This window comes from Oncorhynchus mykiss, chromosome 9 (assembly GCF_057628025.1).
Source record: "Oncorhynchus mykiss isolate SJ-2025 chromosome 9, ASM5762802v1, whole genome shotgun sequence".
In the NCBI taxonomy this organism is placed as follows: Eukaryota; Metazoa; Chordata; class Actinopteri; order Salmoniformes; family Salmonidae; genus Oncorhynchus; species Oncorhynchus mykiss.
Window position 1 is genome coordinate 64,361,480 of NC_143030.1, and position 21,214 is coordinate 64,382,693.

Below are 21,214 nucleotides of genomic sequence, written 5' to 3' on the forward strand. Positions count from 1 at the left end.
CATGTCTATGTTGAAGCTAATTAGCATTTTCTAATCAGAGTAAATAGAGCAGAATATATGGATAAAAGTCACCTTGTTTGAGAGAGATTTACATGGTTATCAAAACATCACGCCAGGGTAAGATATCACATAACACAGCCCTTATTTCAAGTGTTTCTAAAATCCCCTATGGGAAAAATGTATGGTGGAAAAACGATTGCAACCATTTCGTTTTGACTGCTAGGTTATGGGTATTATGACACCTGCATTGTGGGGCTCCATAATCACCATAAAAAGGTGAATGATGGGTGTTTTTCAGGTGGTTATAATGCTCATTCACACAGTTTTAGAACAGGGCTGATCTTGCGCCAAGTTTATGAATCTCAATATTTGTGCGTGCGCAGGTCTTCCAGAAATGACCCATGCATACATTTATAACTTATAAATGAGGTCCCTGGTCTCGTCTGCTCTCAAAATAAATTACATGTCCTCATTGTCCAAGACCGTGTTTAAATGGATCCGAGACCAAGACACTGTAGTCCCGAGACCAGACTCTACAAACACTGAAAAACAATCCATTTCACACCACACACCTGTTTAAACCAGTGTTTCCCAAACTCAGTCCTGGGGACCCAAACATGTGCACGTTTAGTTTTTTGCCATAGCATTGCACAGCTAGCTGATTCAAATAATCAAAGCTTAATAATGAGTTGATTATTTGAATCAGCTGTATAGTGCTAGGGCAAAAAACAAAACATGCACACCTTGGGGTCCCCAGGACTGAGTTTGGGTAACACACTTGCACTTGTATTTTTTTATTGAGAGAGAGCATGTTCATTTCAGATTGACCTTTTGACTTAATTACTATTATGTAGAGGAATAAAAAAGGCATTGACAAATTATAATGAAAATGTACTAAAATTTAATCATTCATAAAAGCTGGAAAATCTTTTGTGACAGGGTAACAAGAAGCAATATTAGAGTTGGTTTTTAGTACAATATATTTTCAGCCTCAAGACAAATAAATCAAGTCTCTTCATTTCCCCCATTCTATAAAATATACATTTTCCACAGCTTCATTATGCAAAAAAGTAATCAGAATATATTATGGGAAATATGAAAGCCTTACAGCTTCCCATAAAACAAAGTCACTTAGGAAATATGTTATTTGATGAATAAAAGTACTTAAAAGTAGGAGAAAGAAAACATATGGACATTGATGCATTACTGTAGACACAATTAGTGCAGAAGGGTATGGTAATGAAAAAGGCCAACATTTCCCATGATGTATTTTGCAAAAGTTTTGTCATTTGAAATGTGCCGAATATCTGACAATATTTGCAATCAAAACAACCTAATTCCCCAAATCCGCATGGTGGTCTCTTCTTTTAAATTGTAATTTCCAAAACAGGGGAAAGGCAAAACTCTTCATCACAAGGCTGACTCATTGACAAAAAAAAAGACTAAAAAAAGAGAAAAAGGTCTGTAACCATTAAGAAGCAGAGAAGAGTATCCAAGAAGAATAATCCTCCATTATTAGAGTGGTGAGGAAGAGAATTACTTGTCTGCCTTTGTCAAACTTCTCCAAATGTTGTTGAAAGGTCTTGGAATGCTGGCACCTTCCAAATGGGCAACAGTTGTGTAATTCAGTTTCCTACAGGTAATAGAGACACAGAGGAATGGTAGTCCAGAGGTGCTTTGATTTACACACCCATTCGTATTTATTTGGACAGTGAAGCTAAAACTTAGAATTTCTGCTCCATACGCCAGTATTTTGGATTTGAGAGAATGTTTTATGTGGCGACAATACAGAATGCCACCTTTAATTTGCAGGTTAGCATTTTGTGTCATGAAATTCACTTATAGTGTATTAAATATAGTCAAAAGTTTAGTATTTGGTCCCATATTGCTAACAACGCAATGACTAAATCAAGCTTGTGACTTTACAAACGTGTTGGATGCATTTGCAGTTTGTTTTGGTTGTGTTTCAGATTATGTTGTGCCCAATAGAAATGAATGGTAAATAATGTATTGTCATCTTGAGTCAATGTAAATAAGAATGTTTCTGAACACTTCTACATTAATGTGGCTGCATTGCTAACGTGACTACAGATAATCATGAATGACGAGTGAGAAAATTAGAGACATAAATATCATACCCCCCAAAAAAATGAGTCACAAGCTTGATGTAGTCATTGCGTGCTAGAAATATGGGCCCAAATACTAAACTTTTTACTAAATGTAATACACTAAGTGACTTTGTCCAAATACTTATGACACTTTCAAATGGGGGGGGGGGGCACACTAGAAACAAAGTGCATTAATTTCATAACTGCAAAACAGATGAAAATACCCTCAAATAAACAGGTGACATTCTTTAATGTCGCCTAATAAAACATTTGACCTCAAATCCGAAATTCTGGAGTATAGAGCCATATTAAAAGGTTTTAGCTTCACTGTCCAAATGAATACGTAGGGGAGAGTACACTCCATGTGAGAGCAATTGCACATGGAATGCGTAACTATGAAGAACTTGGGTTATTCTGCTAGAAAGCAAAAATAATAATGCAAGTACATACGCATGGGATTATGATCAAATTAGACTCAGTAAAAAAACATAATACATACAGGTTCAGGATCTCACCTGGCTCAGAGCTGCTGCAAGTAAGAACTTTAGAGCAGTGTGCAATTTGACTTCTTCTTTGCTTTCTTCTTTTCTATCGGCGTTTTCCTATTGATCTGTCTGACCAGGTCATAGAAAATCTAAATAGGAGCAAAGGAGCTGGTAGTTAGAGATGCATTAACTAACTCTGTCATAGGCTCCAGATAATCACACTTGTTAACTTGACAATAATTACTTTTTTGTTGTTGTTGCAATTCCTTTCAACTAAGAGATATAAAACACTTTAATTCAGTCCAGGTGACTGGAAGTGAAAGCAGTGGGACTTACCTCATTAACGTTGATCTTTGATTTAGCGGAGGACTCTAGAAAGGCACAGTTGTTCCACTGTCTGGCCAGGTTCTGTCCCTGCTCTTTGCCCACCACACGCTCATCCTCCAGGTCACACTTGTTGCCTACCAGGATCATGGGGACCTGATACAAAATAGGGAGAAATAGAGGGAAGATGTTGACAGTTCTTTACTCATTATTTTCAAAACAAAAATATAAGCCATATCAGTCTCCATAATGTGACAATGAATCAAATCATGTACAAACTCTGCATGAGCCACCATCTTCTCTGACATGCTCCCCCAATATCTGTACAGGATTGCTTCTCACTGTCATTTAGGATAGCAACACTGAAACATGCATGAGAGCATCAGCTGTTCCGGACGAGTGTGTGATCACGCTCTCCGTAGCCGACGTGAGTAAGACCTTTAAACAGGTCAACATACACAAGGTGTCGGGGCCAGATGGATTACCAGGACGTGTGCTCCAGGCATGTGCTGACCAACTGGCAGATGTCTTTACTGACATTTTTAACATATCCCTGATTGAGTCTAATAACAACATGTTGTTTCAAGCAGACCACCATAGTCCCTGTGCCCAAGAACACAAAGGCAACCTGCCTAAATAACTACAGACCCGTAGCACTCATGTCCGTAGCCATGCAGTGCTTTGAAAGGCTGGTAATGGCTCACATCAACACCATTATCCCAGAAACACTAGACCCACTCCAATTTGCATACCGCCCAAACAGATCCACAGATGATGCAATCTCTGTTGCACTCCACACTGCCCTTTCCCACCTGGACAAAAGGAACACATATGTGAGAATGCTATTCATTGACTACAGCTCAGCATTCAACACCATAGTACCCTCAAAGCTCATCACTAAGCTAAGGATCCTGGGACTAAACACCTCCCTCTGCAAGGGTAGGTAGCAACACATCAGCCACGCTGATCCTCAACACTGGAGCCCCCCAGTGGTGCGTGCTCAGTCCCCTCCTGTACTCCTTGTTCACCCACGACTGCACGGCCAGGCACGACTCCAACACCATCATTAAGTTTGCAGATCACACAACAGTGGTAGGCCTGATCACCGACAGCGATGAGACAGCCTATAGGGAGGTCAGAGACCTGGCCAGGTGGTGCCAAAATAACAACCTATCCCTCAACATAAGCAAGACTAAGGAGGTGATTGTGGACTACAGGAAAAGGAGAACCGAGCACTCCCCCATTCTCATCGACGGGGCTGTAGTGGAGCAGGTTGAGAACTTCAAGGTCCTTGGTGTCCACTCAAACAGCAAACTAGAATGGTCCAAGCACACAAAGCCAAGCACGACAAAGCCTATTCCCCCTCAGGAAACTAAAAAGATTTAGTTTCTACAGCTGCAACATTGAGAGAATCTTGACTGGTTGCATCACTGCCTGGTATGGCAATTGCTCGGCCTCCGACCGCAAGGCACAACAGAGGGTAGGTTTTATTTATTTATTTAACCTTTATTTAACCAGGTAGGCAAGTTGAGAACAAGTTCTCATTTACAATTGCGACCTGGCCAAGATAAAGCAAAGCAGTTCGACACATACAACGACACAGAGTTACACATGGATTAAAACAAACATACCATCAATAATTCAGTATAAATAAGTCTATATACGATGTGAGCAAATGAGGTGAGATAAGGGAGGTAAAGGCAAAAAAAGGCCATGGTGGCAAAGTAAATACAATATAGCAAGTACAACATTGGAATGGTAGATTTGCAGTGGAGGTGTCAGAGGAAGGCCCTAAAAATTGTCAAAGACCCCAGCCACCCCAGTCATAGACTGTTCGCTCTACTCCCGCATGACAAGCTGTACCAGAGTGCCAAGTCTAGGACAAAAAGGCTTCTCAACAGTTTTTACCCCCAAGCCATGAGACTCCTGAACAGGTAATCAAATGGCTACCCGGACTATTTGCACTGTGTGCCCCCCCCCGAACCCATCTTTTATGCTGCTACTCTCTGTTTATCATATATGCATAGTCCCTTTAACTATACATTCATGTACATACTACCTCAATTGGGCCGACCAACCATTGCTCCCGCACATTGGCTAACCGGGTTGAATTGTGTCCTGCCACCCCCTCTTTTACGCTACTGCTACTCTCTGTTCATCATATATGCATAGTCACTTTAACCATATCTACATGTAAATACTGCCTCAAATCAGCCTGACTAACCGGTGTCTGTATGTAGCCTCGCTACTGTATATAGGCTCGCTACTGTTATTTTTCACTGTCTTTTTACGGTTGTTTTTATTTCTTTACTTACCCATTGTTCACCTAATACCTTTTTTGCACTATTGGTTAGAGCCTGTAAGTAAGCATTTCACTGTAAGATCTACACCTATTGTATTCCGCGCACGTGACAAATAAACTTTGATTTGATTGTGGGGTAACTACAATGTTGATCCATCCTCAGTTCTCTCCTATCTCAGCAATTAAACTCTAACTGTTTTAAAGTCCCCATTGACCTCAGTGAAATCCCTAAGCAGTTTCCTTCCTCTCCGGCAACTGAGTGAGGAAGGTCGCCTGTAACTTTATAGTGACTTGGTGAATTGATACACCATCCAAAGTGTAATTAATAACGTCAACACGCTCAAAGGGATATTCAATGTCTGCTTTCTTTACTTGTACCCATCTACCAATAGGCGCCCTTCTTTGCGAGGCATTGGAAAACATCCCATGTCTTTGTGGTTGAATCTGTCATTTGAAATGCACTGCTCGAATGAGGGACCTTACACATAATTATGTGTGGGATACAGAGATGAGATAGTCATTCAAAAATCATGTTAAACACTTATTGCACACATAATCCATGCAAATTTATTTTAATGTTTAGGCTTGCCATAACAAAGAGCTTGAATACTTATTGACTTAAGACATTTCAGATTTTACATTAATTTGTAAACATTTCTAAAAACATAATTCCACTTTGACATTATGGGGTATTGTGTGTAGGCCAGTGACACAAACTAAATTTTTTTCATTTTAAATTCAGGCTGTAACAACAAAATGTGTGGAAAAAGTAAATGTGTGAATAATTTATGAAGGCACTTTAGAACATAACTGCATACAAATCATAGTGATCGTAACAGCTGTAATAAATGCATTGACAACAAGGCCTAAGTGTTGGAAGCACATCAACGACAGTGACGGAGCCCTGAATAGCTACAATACTCACATCCTCCCAGGCTGACTACACCAAGGAGGAGAAGGGAGAGGCAGGACTTGCAGTGCTATCTGCGTCACAAATAGAACTGACTTCTATTACGTGGTTATACCCACATTGCAAAATAAATGTAGAAGTCTATATTATTAAATTATTGCACCCACACTGCTTGCGCGCGCCAACGAGCATCTGCGTTGCCAAGGGCTAAAATCGAAATCAGTTCTATTTGTGACACAGATCGCGCTGCAAGTCCTGCCCCTCCCATCTCCTCATTGGTTTATAGAAGCAGGTACCCACATGCCATCTCCTCATTGGTTATACCCACGTGGGTGACTGAAAGACGAACGAGGTCAGTGGCGGTAATGCAGCTAATTTATGAAAGTTGCCAATCACAATATAAAGTCAAGAGAAGAAAAAGGCTGGAAGGAGGAGAGATGACTAGAAACAATTCAGTTGACTGTTTTATGTGTGGATTAATTGTCGGAGTAGAGGACCTTGTGCATTTCAGGTAAAATAACAACTCAATGTTTATATCCCAGGACAAATTAGCTAGCAACAGCAAGCTCACTAAATAGGACAAATTAGCTAGCAAGTGCAAGCCAGCTAGCTAAATTGCCATAAATGTTTAATGCTTTTCGACCTGTCGCCAAATTAATGTAATTGGTTCAGAGCTTGTTTTGATATTTTAACCTGCGTGTCGTGATCGCGTTTAGTGTGGGGGGACAATATAAATTTATGCACAATGGAGCACGCGTGCAGCCGGTTTGGGTCACGTGTCAGTGTCAACGACAGTGACTGAGCCCTGAATAGTTACAATACTCACATCCTCAGTGTCCTTTACTCTCAGGATCTGTTCCCTCAGGTCCTGTAGGTCGTTAAACGTGGACTGTGCAGTGATGGAGTATACAAGAGCGAAGCCTTGACCGTTCTTCATATACAGGTCCCTCATTGCTGTGAACTGCTCCTGTAAAACAGCAGACGAAAGACTCCATGACATACTGGTCATATTTACTGCCGTCATACAATCTGTTACCACGGCTAACGTTTACTGCCGTCATACAATCTGTTACCACGGCTAACGTTTACTGCCGTCATACAATCTGTTACCACGGCTAACGTTTACTGCCGTCATACAATCTGTTACCACGGCTAACGTTTACTGCCGTCATACAATCTGTTACCACGGCTAACGTGGACATGTTCTACTTACTGTTCCAGCTGTGTCAAGGATTTCAAGCATGCATTGCTGCCCGTCCACTTCAACTTGCTGTGGGAGAGGGAGTAAAGTTTAGTACCATTTTGACACTTGAGTGGTGGCAATGGAGCTCTTAGTAACTTTAGGGCAGCATACCTTTCTGTAGGAGTCTTCTATTGTGGGGTCATATTTTTCCACAAAAATACCTTGTACAAATTGGACTGTCTGGAAGAGAATAAGCAAGGAAAGAAGAACATAAGTGATATCAATTCTCAAAAGCAAATGCCCACTCAAATCACTTACGCCCAGAATGCCTTAATTGAAACTTAGGCAAGGCACTACTCACCAGTGCAGATTTGCCGACACCTCCGGAGCCTAACACCACTAGCTTGTATTCACGCATGGTGGGGTTACTTTACTAGACAGCAGAAAGGTCTGCAAGAGGAGAGACAAGAGAGAGAGCATTGGTTAGGCCTACTTACGTCACTATTTATATAAATTAAACACATTGCCAGCCACAGATGAGAACCCAATAATGTCTTTCAGCTTTCATCAGATCTAGAAGTAACATTTGGCAGTTGTTCATTCCCCTCAGCTTGCCCATTATCTAACTACTCATACATAGCTCAGCCGGAACATAACGCTCTGCTTGTGGTATCCCTTTGACAACACATATTCAGGAACTGAAACTCCTCTCCCTCTGCCAAAAAAAGAATCCCTCCATCCTACCCACTACCCAAGGACATCAGCTGACATGACGAGGCCATGTTCCCTTTTCAAAAGAAGGAAACAAATAGACAAGAGCAAAAATAACCCAGAGATTTGTTCCACCCTCGGGATTATGCACTACATCTTTAACACTTGAGTAAGTGACAGTGAGCTGATGCTAATTGTCACACAGCTCAGTCTCTATGGAGTTGGTGGGTAATAGCCGCAGTACCACAAATAGCTTAATCTCATTAGCATGCTTAGGAGCAGGCTGTGTGGGGCGAGGAGTCGCCACCATCAGCTTGGCACAGTGATAAGTAGCGCTTGTAAAATTAGCACAACATTATAAAACTCTTAAAACAGTCAGGCATTTATGACTTGATATTCTTGGAGCCAGCCATGTAAATGTGAGGCACCTGCCAAGAGAGACACACTCCCCCCCCCCCCCCCCCCCCAGAATATTATCGCCACGAAACCTATTTTGGTTTTGTCTGCATCGTGCTTATTCCATTGGGGACCATATTGGAAACAACGTGTTTAACGTGCATCTTTTCCACCAATAAATCAACATGTCTTATGTCAAATAGGGATAACCACCAAGCAAAGGCAAAAGCTACTCCATGAGAAAATGTTGATTTTATGTGCAGAGAAACAATCCTAACCCACTACGCAAATCTAACAAATTGCAAAGGACAGCAGCACCACAAGCCTACAATGGACAGATGGGCAGTATGAGGGATGTTAAAGGTCCATTCAATCCTCAGGCCATTGCAATACACCCCACTCTGTGAAAATGTTGTGCATATAGAAAACAGGACAGAGATTAGAGTAAGAGAATGACCACTGATGTAAAATAATGACCAGATCAAGAAAGGCAGTGTGTGTTTGATTCCGATATCAGCTCCAATCTAGAAGCACACTTAGAACCCACAGACGCAGTAAGAATGCTAAACAAAGTGCCAGCAAAAAAACGCTTCAAAATGTCATTTCATTTATATCTGACGTGGCCACAGCCTTTAGTAGCCTCTTTCAGATTAGAGATAACACATCTGGAGTAGCACTTAAGCAAATAAATGCTTGTAGAACTTCACATGGTCAATCCCAATCTTAGAATTCCTGCAAAGCACAGCTGATATGGAGAGTGTTTCCATGTTGACAGGATGTTGGCACATCCACCATGCCCACTGGCAGTGAGAACACTAGCCTCTTGAAATATTGCAAGTCATTGAGGGTTCAGATCCAGTTAACACAGTAGACAGCAGTTAACTGGACTGAAAACCTGTAGCTAGACAACTTTTTTTTGTTCTTTTTACTAACGCTATGCGAGTTGATCATTCCCAAGCAGCATATAGCCTAATAGCATAGTATCTGCACAAACTCATTTTCCAGCAAAAACACCCACTTTCAGGACATAACCTACCGTGTACAAGGCTGGAAACGACAACTCCCCACTACATCTGGTGAGGGAAGGCTAGCAGTTCCCAGGACACACAGGTGTGGAGGCTGTGGTGGGAGCCAAAGGATTTAGGCTATGCCAGAGAATCCCCACAAAGATAGGAAAAAGACAGAAGAAATATATAAGTTGCAGTTCACTTTTTGAAAATAATCTTAGGCCTGCACTTTGAGGGAGTGGAAAACATTGTCAAACGGTAGGCGTACATTACTCATCACCATCAATATGGTCTCAAAATCCTCACTTAACTTGAAAAAGGCCTAAATGATAAGAAAACCAGACCATTGTTAGGACTACAAAAGAAACCCATGCAGAATGTGCCAATGAAAGGGCAACATAAGGTTATCTGTGTTTACTCAGATTTCTGTTCAAAATTGAGCTGCAATTTACTGCATAAAAGCTGACTTTGCTTATCAGTCAGAGAGCCAAATCATTCCTGTCTTCTTTCAGACTTCTGAGTGAGAGAGTTTCTGGCAGATTATAAAACATTTGCCACTTTAAACATGTTAGAGTTCTCTAAATTGAGAGACAATTATTTTTTTATCTATGGATAACATCTTTTCGACAATCTTAACTGCATACAAAGGGGCACCTGATGGGAATGTGGTTAATTATTTGCTTTTATTGCACATGGGTGTTCTCCTGAATGGCATGTCATGCATCAAATCATAATTCTCAAAAGACAACACTAGCCACCCTTGCTATTTACATACACTACTTTGCCAGAAAGTATGTGGACAAATGCTCGTCGAACATCTCATTCCAAAATCATGGGCATTAACATGGTGTTTATCCCTCCCTTTGCTGCTCTAACAGCTTCCACTCTTCTGGGAAGGCTTTCCACTAGATGTTGGAACATTGCTGCAGGGACTTTCTTCCATTCAGCCAAGAGCATTAGGGAGGTCGGGCACTGATGTTGGGCCTGGCTCACAGTCAGCATTTCAATTCACCCCAAAGGTGTTCAATGGGGTTGAGGTCAGCGCTCGGTGCAGGCCAGTCAAGTTCTTCCAGAACAATCTCTTCAAACCATTTCTGTTGGACCTCACTTTGTGCACAGGGGCATGGTCATGCTGAAACAGGAAAGGGCCTTCCCCAAACTGTTGCAATAAAGTTGGAAGCACAGAATCATCTATAATGCCATTGTATGCTGTAGCATTGAGATTCCCCTTCACTGGAACTAAGAGGCCTAGCCCAAACCATGAAAAACAGCCCCAGGCCATTATTCCTCCTCCACCAAACTTTACAGTTGGCACTAGGCATTGTGGCAGCGAGCGTTCTCCCAGATTTGTCCGTTGGACAACCAGAGGGTGAATCATCACTCCAGAGAACACGTTTCCACTGCTCCAGAGTCAAATGGCGGCGAGGTTCACACCATTCCAGCCGACGGTTGGCATTGCGCATGGTGATCTTTCCACTTGACAATAAACAGCACATACAGTTAACCAGGGCAGCTCTAGCAGGCAGAAATTTGACGAACTGACTTGTTGGAAAGGTGGCATCCTATGACGGTGCCACGTTGAAAGTCACTGAGCTTAAGTTGTCCTTATGTTAGGCTATGATCTGGATATACAATAAGGCTGTGGTCTACACTAGTTAATTTAGCAGACAAGATTTGCTTCGAATTCCATGGCATTATTTTATAGTATGAAGAATAGAATTGAACAACTGAATAAAATAAAAATGATATTTTCTTCAAACGATTTGCGGGAGTGCGCACATGTGGCTATACTGTGTTGAGCGGTTAACAAAGAAACAGGTATTCCTATATGCTTAATTTAGAGTTATGTAACTTTAGTTGTGATACAAATGATGGGTTATATGTTTTGATTTTCAATACATTCTATCGCTGCATGATGCGACTATTGATTTGAATAAAGTCGCATGAAAAGGCAGGAGCTCAGCTTTGTTTTTTGCACAGGCTGTACACATTTCATCAGTCTCTCATTCACAATTTGACAAGCACATGATAAAGCCTCGAATTTCCCGGCTGCACCCCCTTTGTGTGGCCATAATGCCCCCTAAGAGAATCCATGCCTTTTGCGGCCAGTGTGCCCTTGGGCTAAATATAATAAATTATAATTCCCTTCTTCGGGCTGCGTGGCGAAGCACCTCTCACTCACATGGCTCTTCTTCACGTGATCAGATCTTTATCTAAGGCTATAAGTGAAGACAGACATCGGGGACGCAACCGCGTGCGTCCTTATCCAAAATCAAATCAAACTTTGTCACAAGCGCCGAATACAACAAGTGTATACCTTATCATGAAATGCTTACTTACAAGCCCTTAACCAACAGTGCAGTTCAAGAAAGAGTTAAGAAAATATTTACCAAATAAACTAAAGTAAAAAATGATAAAATAACAATAATGAGGCTATATACAGGGGGAACTGGTACCGAGTCAATGTGCGGGGGTACAGGTTAGTCGATGTAATAACGGTCCATATTTACTTGGTCAGCCAACAATATGAGTAGGCCTAAAATACAGCAAAAGCCTAAGTCAATCTACTACCCCCCATAGTTCAAAAGTTGACCTATTCGAGAAAGAAATATTCCAAACAGACCACTAGCATCAAAAAAACTGTTTTAATGCAATGAGCCTGACGCAACTAATCAGAACGTCTAGCTTAAAATGTTGATAAACTATTAGGCTATTTCTTCACATTAAGAGGGCAGCAATGCGCACATAGCAGTAGGCTATAAGCGCAAATGTACCATTAGCATGAACACACCATTAGCAAAAGTGACCGCAATTGCAATTATGCATGTAGTGCTTTTATTATAAAGGTACATTTATATGGTGAAAAGGATCTTCTCCAAACTTGAAACTCAGGCACTGCGCATGTATGCCAGTTAGGGTCTACACCCGTTGTAAAGCAGATTATGTGCTACATTTTAAGAAGTTATTTGGCAACTTTAGTTGTGATACAAACCTTAACAAAACATATAAGCCTATGGGCTAGGCTACATGAGGTGTGCGACTATGATTATTTTTAAAGTCACAAAAACACCAAAAAAAGGCATGTGCTATTTCTTGCCTTAAACTAGCCATCATTCACAAGTGAAAGGCTAATATTGTCACCCATCAGACTATTCTTGACTTAATCTCATCTTTACATATATTAATAATATGTGTGAAATTTGTTTGGATTTAGAATGGACCATTATCATGCAATTGTCTAAACAGGGACAATAGAGTGCTGAGTACCAGGCAGTTAGCAGGTTTGGTAGGCTACTAATGACCATCAGCAGCATCAGAGTTGGAGAAGCCTAATTACCTTGACTAAACGGACACGTGGAATTTGATTGTCATCATTACCCGTGACCACCGGTGTGGCGGTAATACGGTCACCGTAACAGCCCTATCCATTAGTGGGAGTTACAGGTTAGGTACTGTTTGGTGTAGCCCAACATTTTTACCAACCTTTACTTGGCAATACTAGCTTTGTTCTCGATTCTGCCAAAGATGCATCTTCTAAAATGTCAGTGTCCAGTTGCAGGTGGTGCATTTGAATTTAAAAAAGGCTTTGTTACTAAAACAAAGAAATGTTTTGCTCCATTAAGTAATCAAACAATGTGTACGTCGCCATCTTCTCCATTGAAATTTTTCCCCGCTCATTGATTGAGACAGGTGGTTCCACCCCAAAGTGCACCATGTCATGATGACACTCACCTGTCTCGATCAATGCACTCTCCACGGAATCGGAAGAAAGCGGATGTTTCTGGTTTTCAGGGATACAGTATTTTCAACCCAACTTCAGTTTCCCATAAAAAAACAGAAGTAGGGACTCCGCTCAGGGATCCTTCTATGCCTGCTACGTTTGATCATAACCTATGAGAGAAGATTCGAAATAGACAAGATGGCGGCATACACATTGTTGGATTACTTTCATGTTGCAAAACAATTATTGTATACTGAACAAAAATATAAACAAGTCATGTTTCATGAGTTGAAATAAAATATCACAGAAATGTTCCATATGTAAAAAATGTATTTCTCAACTTTTTCACATCCCTGTTAGCGAGTATTTCTCCTTTGCCAAGATAATCCATCCACCTGACAGATGTGCCATATCAAGAAGCTGATTAAACAACATAATCATTGTACAGCTGCACATTGTGCTGGGGACAATAAAAGGCCACTCAAATGTGCAGTTGTCATAAAAAAAAAGTGAAACTTCTCAAGTTGAGGGAGTGCACAATTGGCATGCTGTCTGCAGGAATGTCCACCAGAGCAGTTGCAAAATAATTGAATGTTAATTTCTCTACCATAACCCACCTCTGTCATTTTAGAGAATCTGGCAGTACGTTGAACCGGCCTCACAACCGCAGACCACATTTAACCATGCCAGCCCAGGACCTCAACATCCGGCTTCTTCACCTGCGGAATGGTCTGACACCAGCCACCCAGACAGCTGATAAAACGGTGGGTTTGCACAACCAAAGAATTTCTGCACAAACTGCCAGTCTCAGGGAAGCTCATCTGCGTGCTTGTCATCCTCACCAGGGTCTTGACCTGACTGCAGTTCAGCATCATAACAGACTTCAGTGGGCAAATGCTAACCGTCGATGGCCACTGGCATGCTGGAGAAATGTGCTCGTCACAGATTAATCCCAGTTTCAACTGTGGTGGGCAGAAGACAGTATGTGTTGGCGAGCGGTTTGCTGATGTCAATGTTGTGAACAGAGTACCCCACGGTGGCGTTGGGGTTATGGTATGGGCAGGCATAAGCTATGGGCGACGAACACAATTGCATTTTATCAGTGTCAGTTTGAATGCACAGAGATACCGTGACTAGATCCTGAGGCTCATTATCATACACATTAATCCGCCACAATCACATCATGTTTCAGCACGACAATGCACAGCCCCATGATCTGAACAATTCCTGGGAGCTGAAAATGTCCCAGTTCTAACCAGACAGGTCACCCATTGAGCAGGTTTGGGATGCTCTGGATCGACATGTACGACTGCGTGTTCCAGTTCCCGCCAATATCCAGCAACTTCGCACAGCCATTGAAGAGGAGTGGGACAACATTCCACAGGCCAAAATCAGCCTGATCAACTCTATGCGAAGGAGATGTGTCGTGCTGCATGAGGAATATGGTGGTCACACCAGATACTGACTGGTTTTCTGATCCACACCCCTATCTTTTTTTCTACAGGTCTCTGTGACTAACAGATGCATATCTGTATTCCCAGCCATGTGAAAGCCATAGATTAGAGCCTAATGAATTCATTTCAATTGACTGATTTACTAATGATGCACAGATATGACATTTTTGGCCGATACTGATATCCAATATTTTCCTTGCAAAAAACCCTGATACCGATATAAAAAAATGTTGCAGCCTTAAGCATTCTAGTACAGTTAAATAGTTACACGGGAGCAGCGGTCTAAGCCACTGCATCTCAGTGCAAGAGGTGTCACTACAGTCACTGGTTCAAATCCAGGCTGTATCATATCCGGCAGTGATTGGGACTCCCATAGGGCGGCGCACAATACGCCCAGCGTTGTCCTTGTTTGGCCGGGGTAGGCCGTCATTGTAAATAAGTATTTGTTCTTAACTGACTTGCCTAGTTAAATAAACGGTTATACACACACACAGACCATAAAGTTATTTTGTTCGCATTTACGTATGTCCCCATTACCAGTAAAACATCATCAAAACCTATTTCTTTCACTTACTTGCTGTGCTGTTTTGTTGTTCATTTGTTCAGTGGTTTCATTCTCAACCAGGATTTCTATGGAACACCGCCTGGGTCTTTGCGTGTCAATTAAGCTTGTTGACCAATCAGGACCTGAATATGACTGCACGTTGCATAATAATTTAACGCGTTCATACATTTCTTTACGTAGTTATTACACATTGATTACGCTATCACTCGTATTTCATACGTCACAACGATTCGCCAATACGTATGCTATGATGCTCGTAAAGTGCTACAGCGCTTGTGCTACAGTGCTGGTCATAAAAAAAAGCTAGCTAGCTCATGGATTTAAACAATGTCGTTTTGCTATGTTTTTGGGGAAGAACAATCTGTTTCAGTAGCTATATATTTAGCTAGCTAACTATATAGCTAGGTGTCATCTAAAATAACCCTAATTTATAAAATACTATTCTTATTTTATTAATGGTGGTTGGATCATCTATGTGAAGCTAGCTACAATAAGGATTAGCCACAATAGTGGATTTGCGGTTAGTCTTCAAAATAAAAGTCTGGCATAATTCTATTCGTATTCATTTGCATCACTGTCAATGACATACTTTTATTTTGAAGGCAAACCGCAAATTCCACTATTGTGCCTAATCCTTATTGTGGCTAGCTTCACAACACATAACCCGGTCCGGTCGAGCCTCACTAGCCAGATGAAGCTAGCTGGCTGCTTATAACATTAGCTTTGGCCAACAGGGTTAGCTGGCTAGCTATTTATTTTTATGAACTGAAGTTCAAGTTCAATAGGCGAACAACAAGTGGCAAACAAGCTAATACTTTCTCACAAGGATTCCTAAATCATTGCTAAGAATAATGAAAATGACTGCATTTTTGTATTGGTCATTGTTTTCAGGCTGGTTGTATTGGTACTAGGTACCAAGCTAAAACTAGATAACCCAGAAGTTACGGTCGAACAAATTATGCGTTATTACCAACGCGGTATTGTAAACATCATTCGTGGCTGGTGTTTGCTAACTTTTTTGTTCAGCTTTGACATGGCTACTGTATAATTTTTGAGACACGCAAAGACCCAAACGGAGTTCCATAGTATGTGTCGTGAAGCTAATAGCAGTGACGCTATTACTGTGTAACTCCGTTAGGGCAACATCGGAAAAATAGCGCACTTGGTAGTGTTAACCGGTGCTCGAATTGTCGGCGAAAGCCAACATCACCCACGACAGAGAACGGTTGATTGCCAAGGGCAATAAATTCCATTATCTTGGTTTTAATGGATTTCGCATTTGAGTTGTCTCGGTGAAATTGTGTTAACTCTTTCAAATGACTGCTTGACGGCTCGATCCACACAGCGGACACTGTGAGCTAATTTAGGAATGCTGTGTTGCACGTATAGCGCAAAATTTTACGTATTTTTTGTGAACAAATGTTAAGTTTAGTAGCAGCATGTGAAAATTGTGGAAATCTGTTGCAGCTCAAGTCAACTACTAAATCCACAATGCAATGCTCTCTCTGGGCTGGCTGGCTAGCTAAGTAGCAAACTTAACTACACACAATAATACCAGTTAATATCCGCATATGAAGTAGCTGGCTAGCTGTAAAATCGCCTAAACAAACTGCACTATCAATTTAGGAGTCTCTCTCACCCAGAGTGCAAGAGTACGTTGTTATGGCAACAACGGTCCGTTCCCACAGATACACACTGTTTAGATTGAGCACATCTAAGCGAAATATATACATTGTCATGACGATAGAGGTGGATGGATGTGTTCTAGACAAGTATGCCAATACCATTTATTAGCTGATTTGGTGTTCTGAAAAGCAGGTAATTGTTTAAAAAGCGTTATTAAAATGTGATAGTGTGTTATCCCCTATCTCCAGTGACGAGAACTAGCCTAAAGGCCGGCAGATAGTAATATTGATGGTTCGTACCTAAAATAATTCTCCATTCAGGCTGCTAAGGCGTCAATTTCGTCCTTAAGTAGATTTAATGGCGAGAAGGAGAGGAAATAGGAAAATATGCATACTTTCTTTTTGAAACAATTTTCCATTGCCATGCTAGTGGCTAATGTTAGGGGTAAACAGACTGCTGCAACCTGATTGGCTGAACGCAATATCCAGGACTAGCATTCCTAGGTATTAGCCACTTTTGCATGGTGGTGGAAAGTGGTGTTTCATAAAGAGCACAAATTGTTCCTGTTTTTTTTCACCTTCTCACCATTAACTACAGTTAAGGAGGAAATTGAGAACCATGTATTCTGAATAAAATATAAAACAACAATTTTACTGAGTTAGTTTATAGAAGGAAATCAGTTAATTTAAATAATTCATTAGGTCCTATTCTATGGATTTCACATGATTGGGCAGGGGCGCAGCCATGGGTGGGCCTGGGAGGGCAGGGGCCCACCCACTGGAGAGCCAGGCCCTGCCAATCAGAATTAGTTTACACTGGGTCTGCAGTTGTGAGGCCGGTTGGTCGTACTGCCAAATTATCTAAAATGACGTTGGAGGCGGCTTATGGCAAGAGCTCTGGTGGACATTCCTGCAATCAGCATTCCAATTGCACGTTCCCTCAAAACTTGAGACATCATTGGAATTGTGTTGTGTGACAAAACTGCACATTTTAGAGTGGCCTTTTATTGTCCCCAGCACAAGGTGCAACTGTGTAAAGATCATGCTGTTTGATATGCCACACCTGTCAGATGGATGGATTATCTTGGAAAAGGAGAAATCCTCACTAATAAATTTGGGCACAACATTTGAGAGAAAGCTTTTTGTGCATATGAAACATCTCTGGGATATTTTATTTCAGCTCAAAAAACATGGATCAAACACTTTACATGTTGTGTTTATATTTTTGTTAAGAATATATATGACAAGTTCCTACAAGATTTCAAACAGACCACTTACAAGTTAAATCATGGAGATCATTTTTTTACCCACTGAACATAGGCTTTCATCAAATTGATTGTATTTCTAGGGTGGATTATTCCTTTACTTGGTAGGAAATTCTATGTATCACACCAAACAGTACCTAACCTGTAACTCCCAGTATTGGATACCAAAAATCGTTGGTTAAATCGCATTATCTGGTGTAACAATCTGTATCTAACTTAGCCAGCCAAGTTACTATTTAGTTAGCTTTCGAAGTTGCCTTCTTAGCTATTTAGCTAAGCTAACCCCTACGTTTGCCACCCTGGACCGATTTAAAGTTACAGCTAGCTAACAGTCCACGATCTGGGTGAGCCAACCATGTAGTGGCTAACTTGTTAAATGGTATGTCCATCAATTGCCAAATAGCTAGTAAACTAAGACGAATTAGCTACAGCCAACTCCCTTCGGCTTGTTATGCTAGCTGTTGTAACTAGCTGCTTTAGCTCGCTAACGTTAGCCTCCCTTCCATCCGGCCTAGACTTTTGCTGTAACTAGCGAGCAACTACCATAGTTAGCTGTCCTGCTTTGCCATCTGACATCTGATCTAACATTTTCACCGATCTATATTGGCGTATTGATTAGCCCAAAACGTTTGTTATGGCCAGATATAATCGTTACTCACCGTGTTTTGGTCTCCCCGCCGCCTCACTGGAGTTGCTGACTTCAATGAATCTAGGTCGAAAATATACTTCAACCAAGACTTCAATGAACCTCGTTCGGCACTGTGAACGTCACTCCCTAACAAACGTCACTCCCTAGCTAACCTCTCAAACCATAAATGGCAACGGACGGTGCACACTACTGTAGTTTCAAGGCGACCTGGGTATTCACAATGTTGTAGTCCAGGCATAAAACCAAATGGATCATCTGAGTATTTTGGCGACCATGCACACACTGAGTGCAAATACTATTAAATAAGAGATTACAAGTTTGTTGCCATGGTCTCCACATTATAAACTGAGGACTGTGACAAAAACTATACAACAAAGTAATAAATAGCCTATAGTTATCAAGTAGGCCTACTGCCATACGAAATGTGTTTGGATAATGTGGGCAAGCAGAATGCTGTAGCGTGCAATTAGATAGCATACTTTCCCACTGGAGTTCTCAGAAATAAACCATCTCTACTTGTTCAAACAGACATTCAGTCCCAAGTACACAGCCCTTTCACAGCACCCCTCATTTCCTTTGTTTGCTGAAGCGCAAAGGCCCACCTGAACTCTCACGGGCTTCACATTTTTCTACCTTAAAATTAAATCTCAAAAGGGAATACATTGTATTCTTTTCCTACCTACAGTTGAAGTCGGAAGTTTACATACACCTTAGCAAATTACATTTAAACTCAGTATTTTACAATTCCTGACATTTATTCCTAATCAAAATTCATTGCCTTAGGACAGTTAGGATCACCACTTCATTTTAAGAATGTGAAATGTCCGAATAATTGTAGAGAGAAATATTTATTTCCACTTTCATCACATCCCAGTGGGTCAGAAGTTTACATACACTCAATTAGCATTTGGTAGCATTGCCTTTAAATGGTTCAACTTGGTAGCCTTCCACAAGCTTCCCACAATAAGCTGGGTGAATTTTGTTCTCATTCCTCCTGACAGAGCTGGTGTAACTGAGTCAGGTTTGTAGGCCTCCTTGCTCGCACACACTTTTTCAGTTCTGCCCACAGATTTTCTATAGGATTGAGGTCAGGGCTTTGTGATGGCCCCTCCAATACCTTGACTTTGTTGTCCTTAAGCCATTTTGCCACAACGTTGGAAGTATGCTTTGGGGTCACTGTCCATTTGGAAAACCCATTTGCAACCAAGCTTTAACTTCCTGGCTGATGTCTTGAGATGTTGCTTCAATATATCCACATAATTTAGCTTCCTTGTGATGCCATATATTTTGTAAAGTGCACCAGTCCCCCCTGCAGCAAAGCACCCCACAACATGATGCTGCCACCCCCGTGCTTCACGGATGGGATGGTGTTCTTCAGCTTGCAAGCATCCCCCTTTTTCCTTCTAACATAACGATAGTCATTATGGCAAAACAATTCTATTTTTGTTTCATCAGACCAGAGGACATTTCTCCAAAAAGTACAATCTTTGTCCCCATGTGCAGTTGCAAACCATAATCTGGCTTTTTTATGGCGGGTTTGGAGCAGTGGCTTCTTCCTTGCTGATATAGGACTTGTTTTACTGTGGATATAGATACTTTTGTACATGTTTCCTCCAGCATCTTCACAAGGTCCTTTGCTGTTGTTCTGGTATTGATTTGCACTTTTCACACCAAAGTACATTCATCTCTAGGAGACAGAACGTGTCTCCTTCTTGAGTGGTATGACGGCTGCGTGATCCCATGGTGTTTATACTTGCATACTATTGTTTGTACAGATGATCAGGCGTTTGGAAATTGCTTGCAAGGATGAACCAGACTTGTGGAGGTCTACACATTTTTTTTCTGAGGTCTTGGCTGATTTCATATTTCTTTTGATTTTCCCATGATGTCAAGCAAAGAGGCACTGAGTTTGAAGGTAGGCCTTGAAATACATCCACAGGTACACCTCCAATTGACTCAAATGATGTCAATAAGCCTATCAGAAGCATCCATGACATCATTTTCTGGACTTTTCCTGTTTAAAGGCACAGTCAACTTAGTGTACCTCTGACCCACTGGAATTGTGATACAGTGAATTATAAGTGAAATAATCTGTCTGTAAACAATTCTTGGAATAATTACTTGTGTCACACACAAAGTAGATGTCCTAACCGACATTCCAAAACTATAGTTTGTTAGCAAGAAATTTGTGGAGTGGTTGAAAAACTCCAGACTTCAACTGTATCTTCACAAACTACTCCACATTTTAAAAGTTAAAGAAAAATTATAGAAAATATTCAGATGTCTTTATAAAATATAAATATATATAAAATACATATAAATATATAAAATTGCTCAAGCTCAGTAGATTACGTTGGGAGTCATTGATGGAGAGCAATATTCAAACCTTGTCTCTGATTTTCAACTAATTTAAGTCAGGACTAAGGCTCGACCACTCAGGAACATTCAACCTCTTGGAAAGCCATTCGGTGTGTCTTTGACATAAAAAATTGTGTAATTGTCCCTCTGA

General features: G+C 41.1%; 1 protein-coding gene across 4 annotated transcripts; it reads right to left on the bottom strand.

The window, feature by feature from the left end:
• Positions 1–881: 881 nt before the first annotated feature.
• LOC110532523 (ras-related protein Rap-1A) lies at positions 882–19,193 on the bottom strand. Of its 4 annotated transcripts, XM_090185004.1 has the most exons (10): positions 18,716–19,193; positions 13,159–13,317; positions 9,456–9,564; positions 7,674–7,762; positions 7,484–7,552; positions 7,343–7,399; positions 6,956–7,096; positions 2,930–3,073; positions 2,624–2,742; positions 882–1,633 (listed from the first exon to the last, which is right to left on the bottom strand). In XM_090185004.1, exons 4-9 carry the CDS (start codon positions 7,728–7,730, stop codon positions 2,653–2,655), a joined length of 558 nt encoding a protein of 185 aa, XP_090041130.1. In that variant the 5' UTR covers positions 7,731–7,762; positions 9,456–9,564; positions 13,159–13,317; positions 18,716–19,193; the 3' UTR covers positions 882–1,633; positions 2,624–2,652. The 4 variants fall into 4 exon arrangements, with proteins under 4 accessions (XP_090041130.1, XP_090041129.1, XP_090041132.1 ...); XM_090185003.1 differs by lacking the exon at positions 13,159–13,317 and having other exon boundaries at positions 18,716–18,876; XM_090185006.1 differs by lacking the exon at positions 9,456–9,564 and having other exon boundaries at positions 18,716–18,853.
• Positions 19,194–21,214: the final 2,021 nt, after the last annotated feature.

What these genes read in the sequence shown, in the direction of transcription:
- LOC110532523 (XM_090185004.1), bottom strand. Translation starts at nt 7,730, where the DNA reads ATGCGTGAATACAAGCTAGTGGTGTTAGGCTCCGGAGGTGTCGGCAAA. An exon ending in TAGAAGACTCCTACAGAAAG is followed by an intron (nt 7,400 to 7,483) that starts GTATGCTGCCCT and finishes CCTCTCCCACAG; the next exon opens with CAAGTTGAAGTGGACGGGCA. An exon ending in TCCTTGACACAGCTGGAACA is followed by an intron (nt 7,097 to 7,342) that starts GTAAGTAGAACA and finishes GCTGTTTTACAG; the next exon opens with GAGCAGTTCACAGCAATGAG.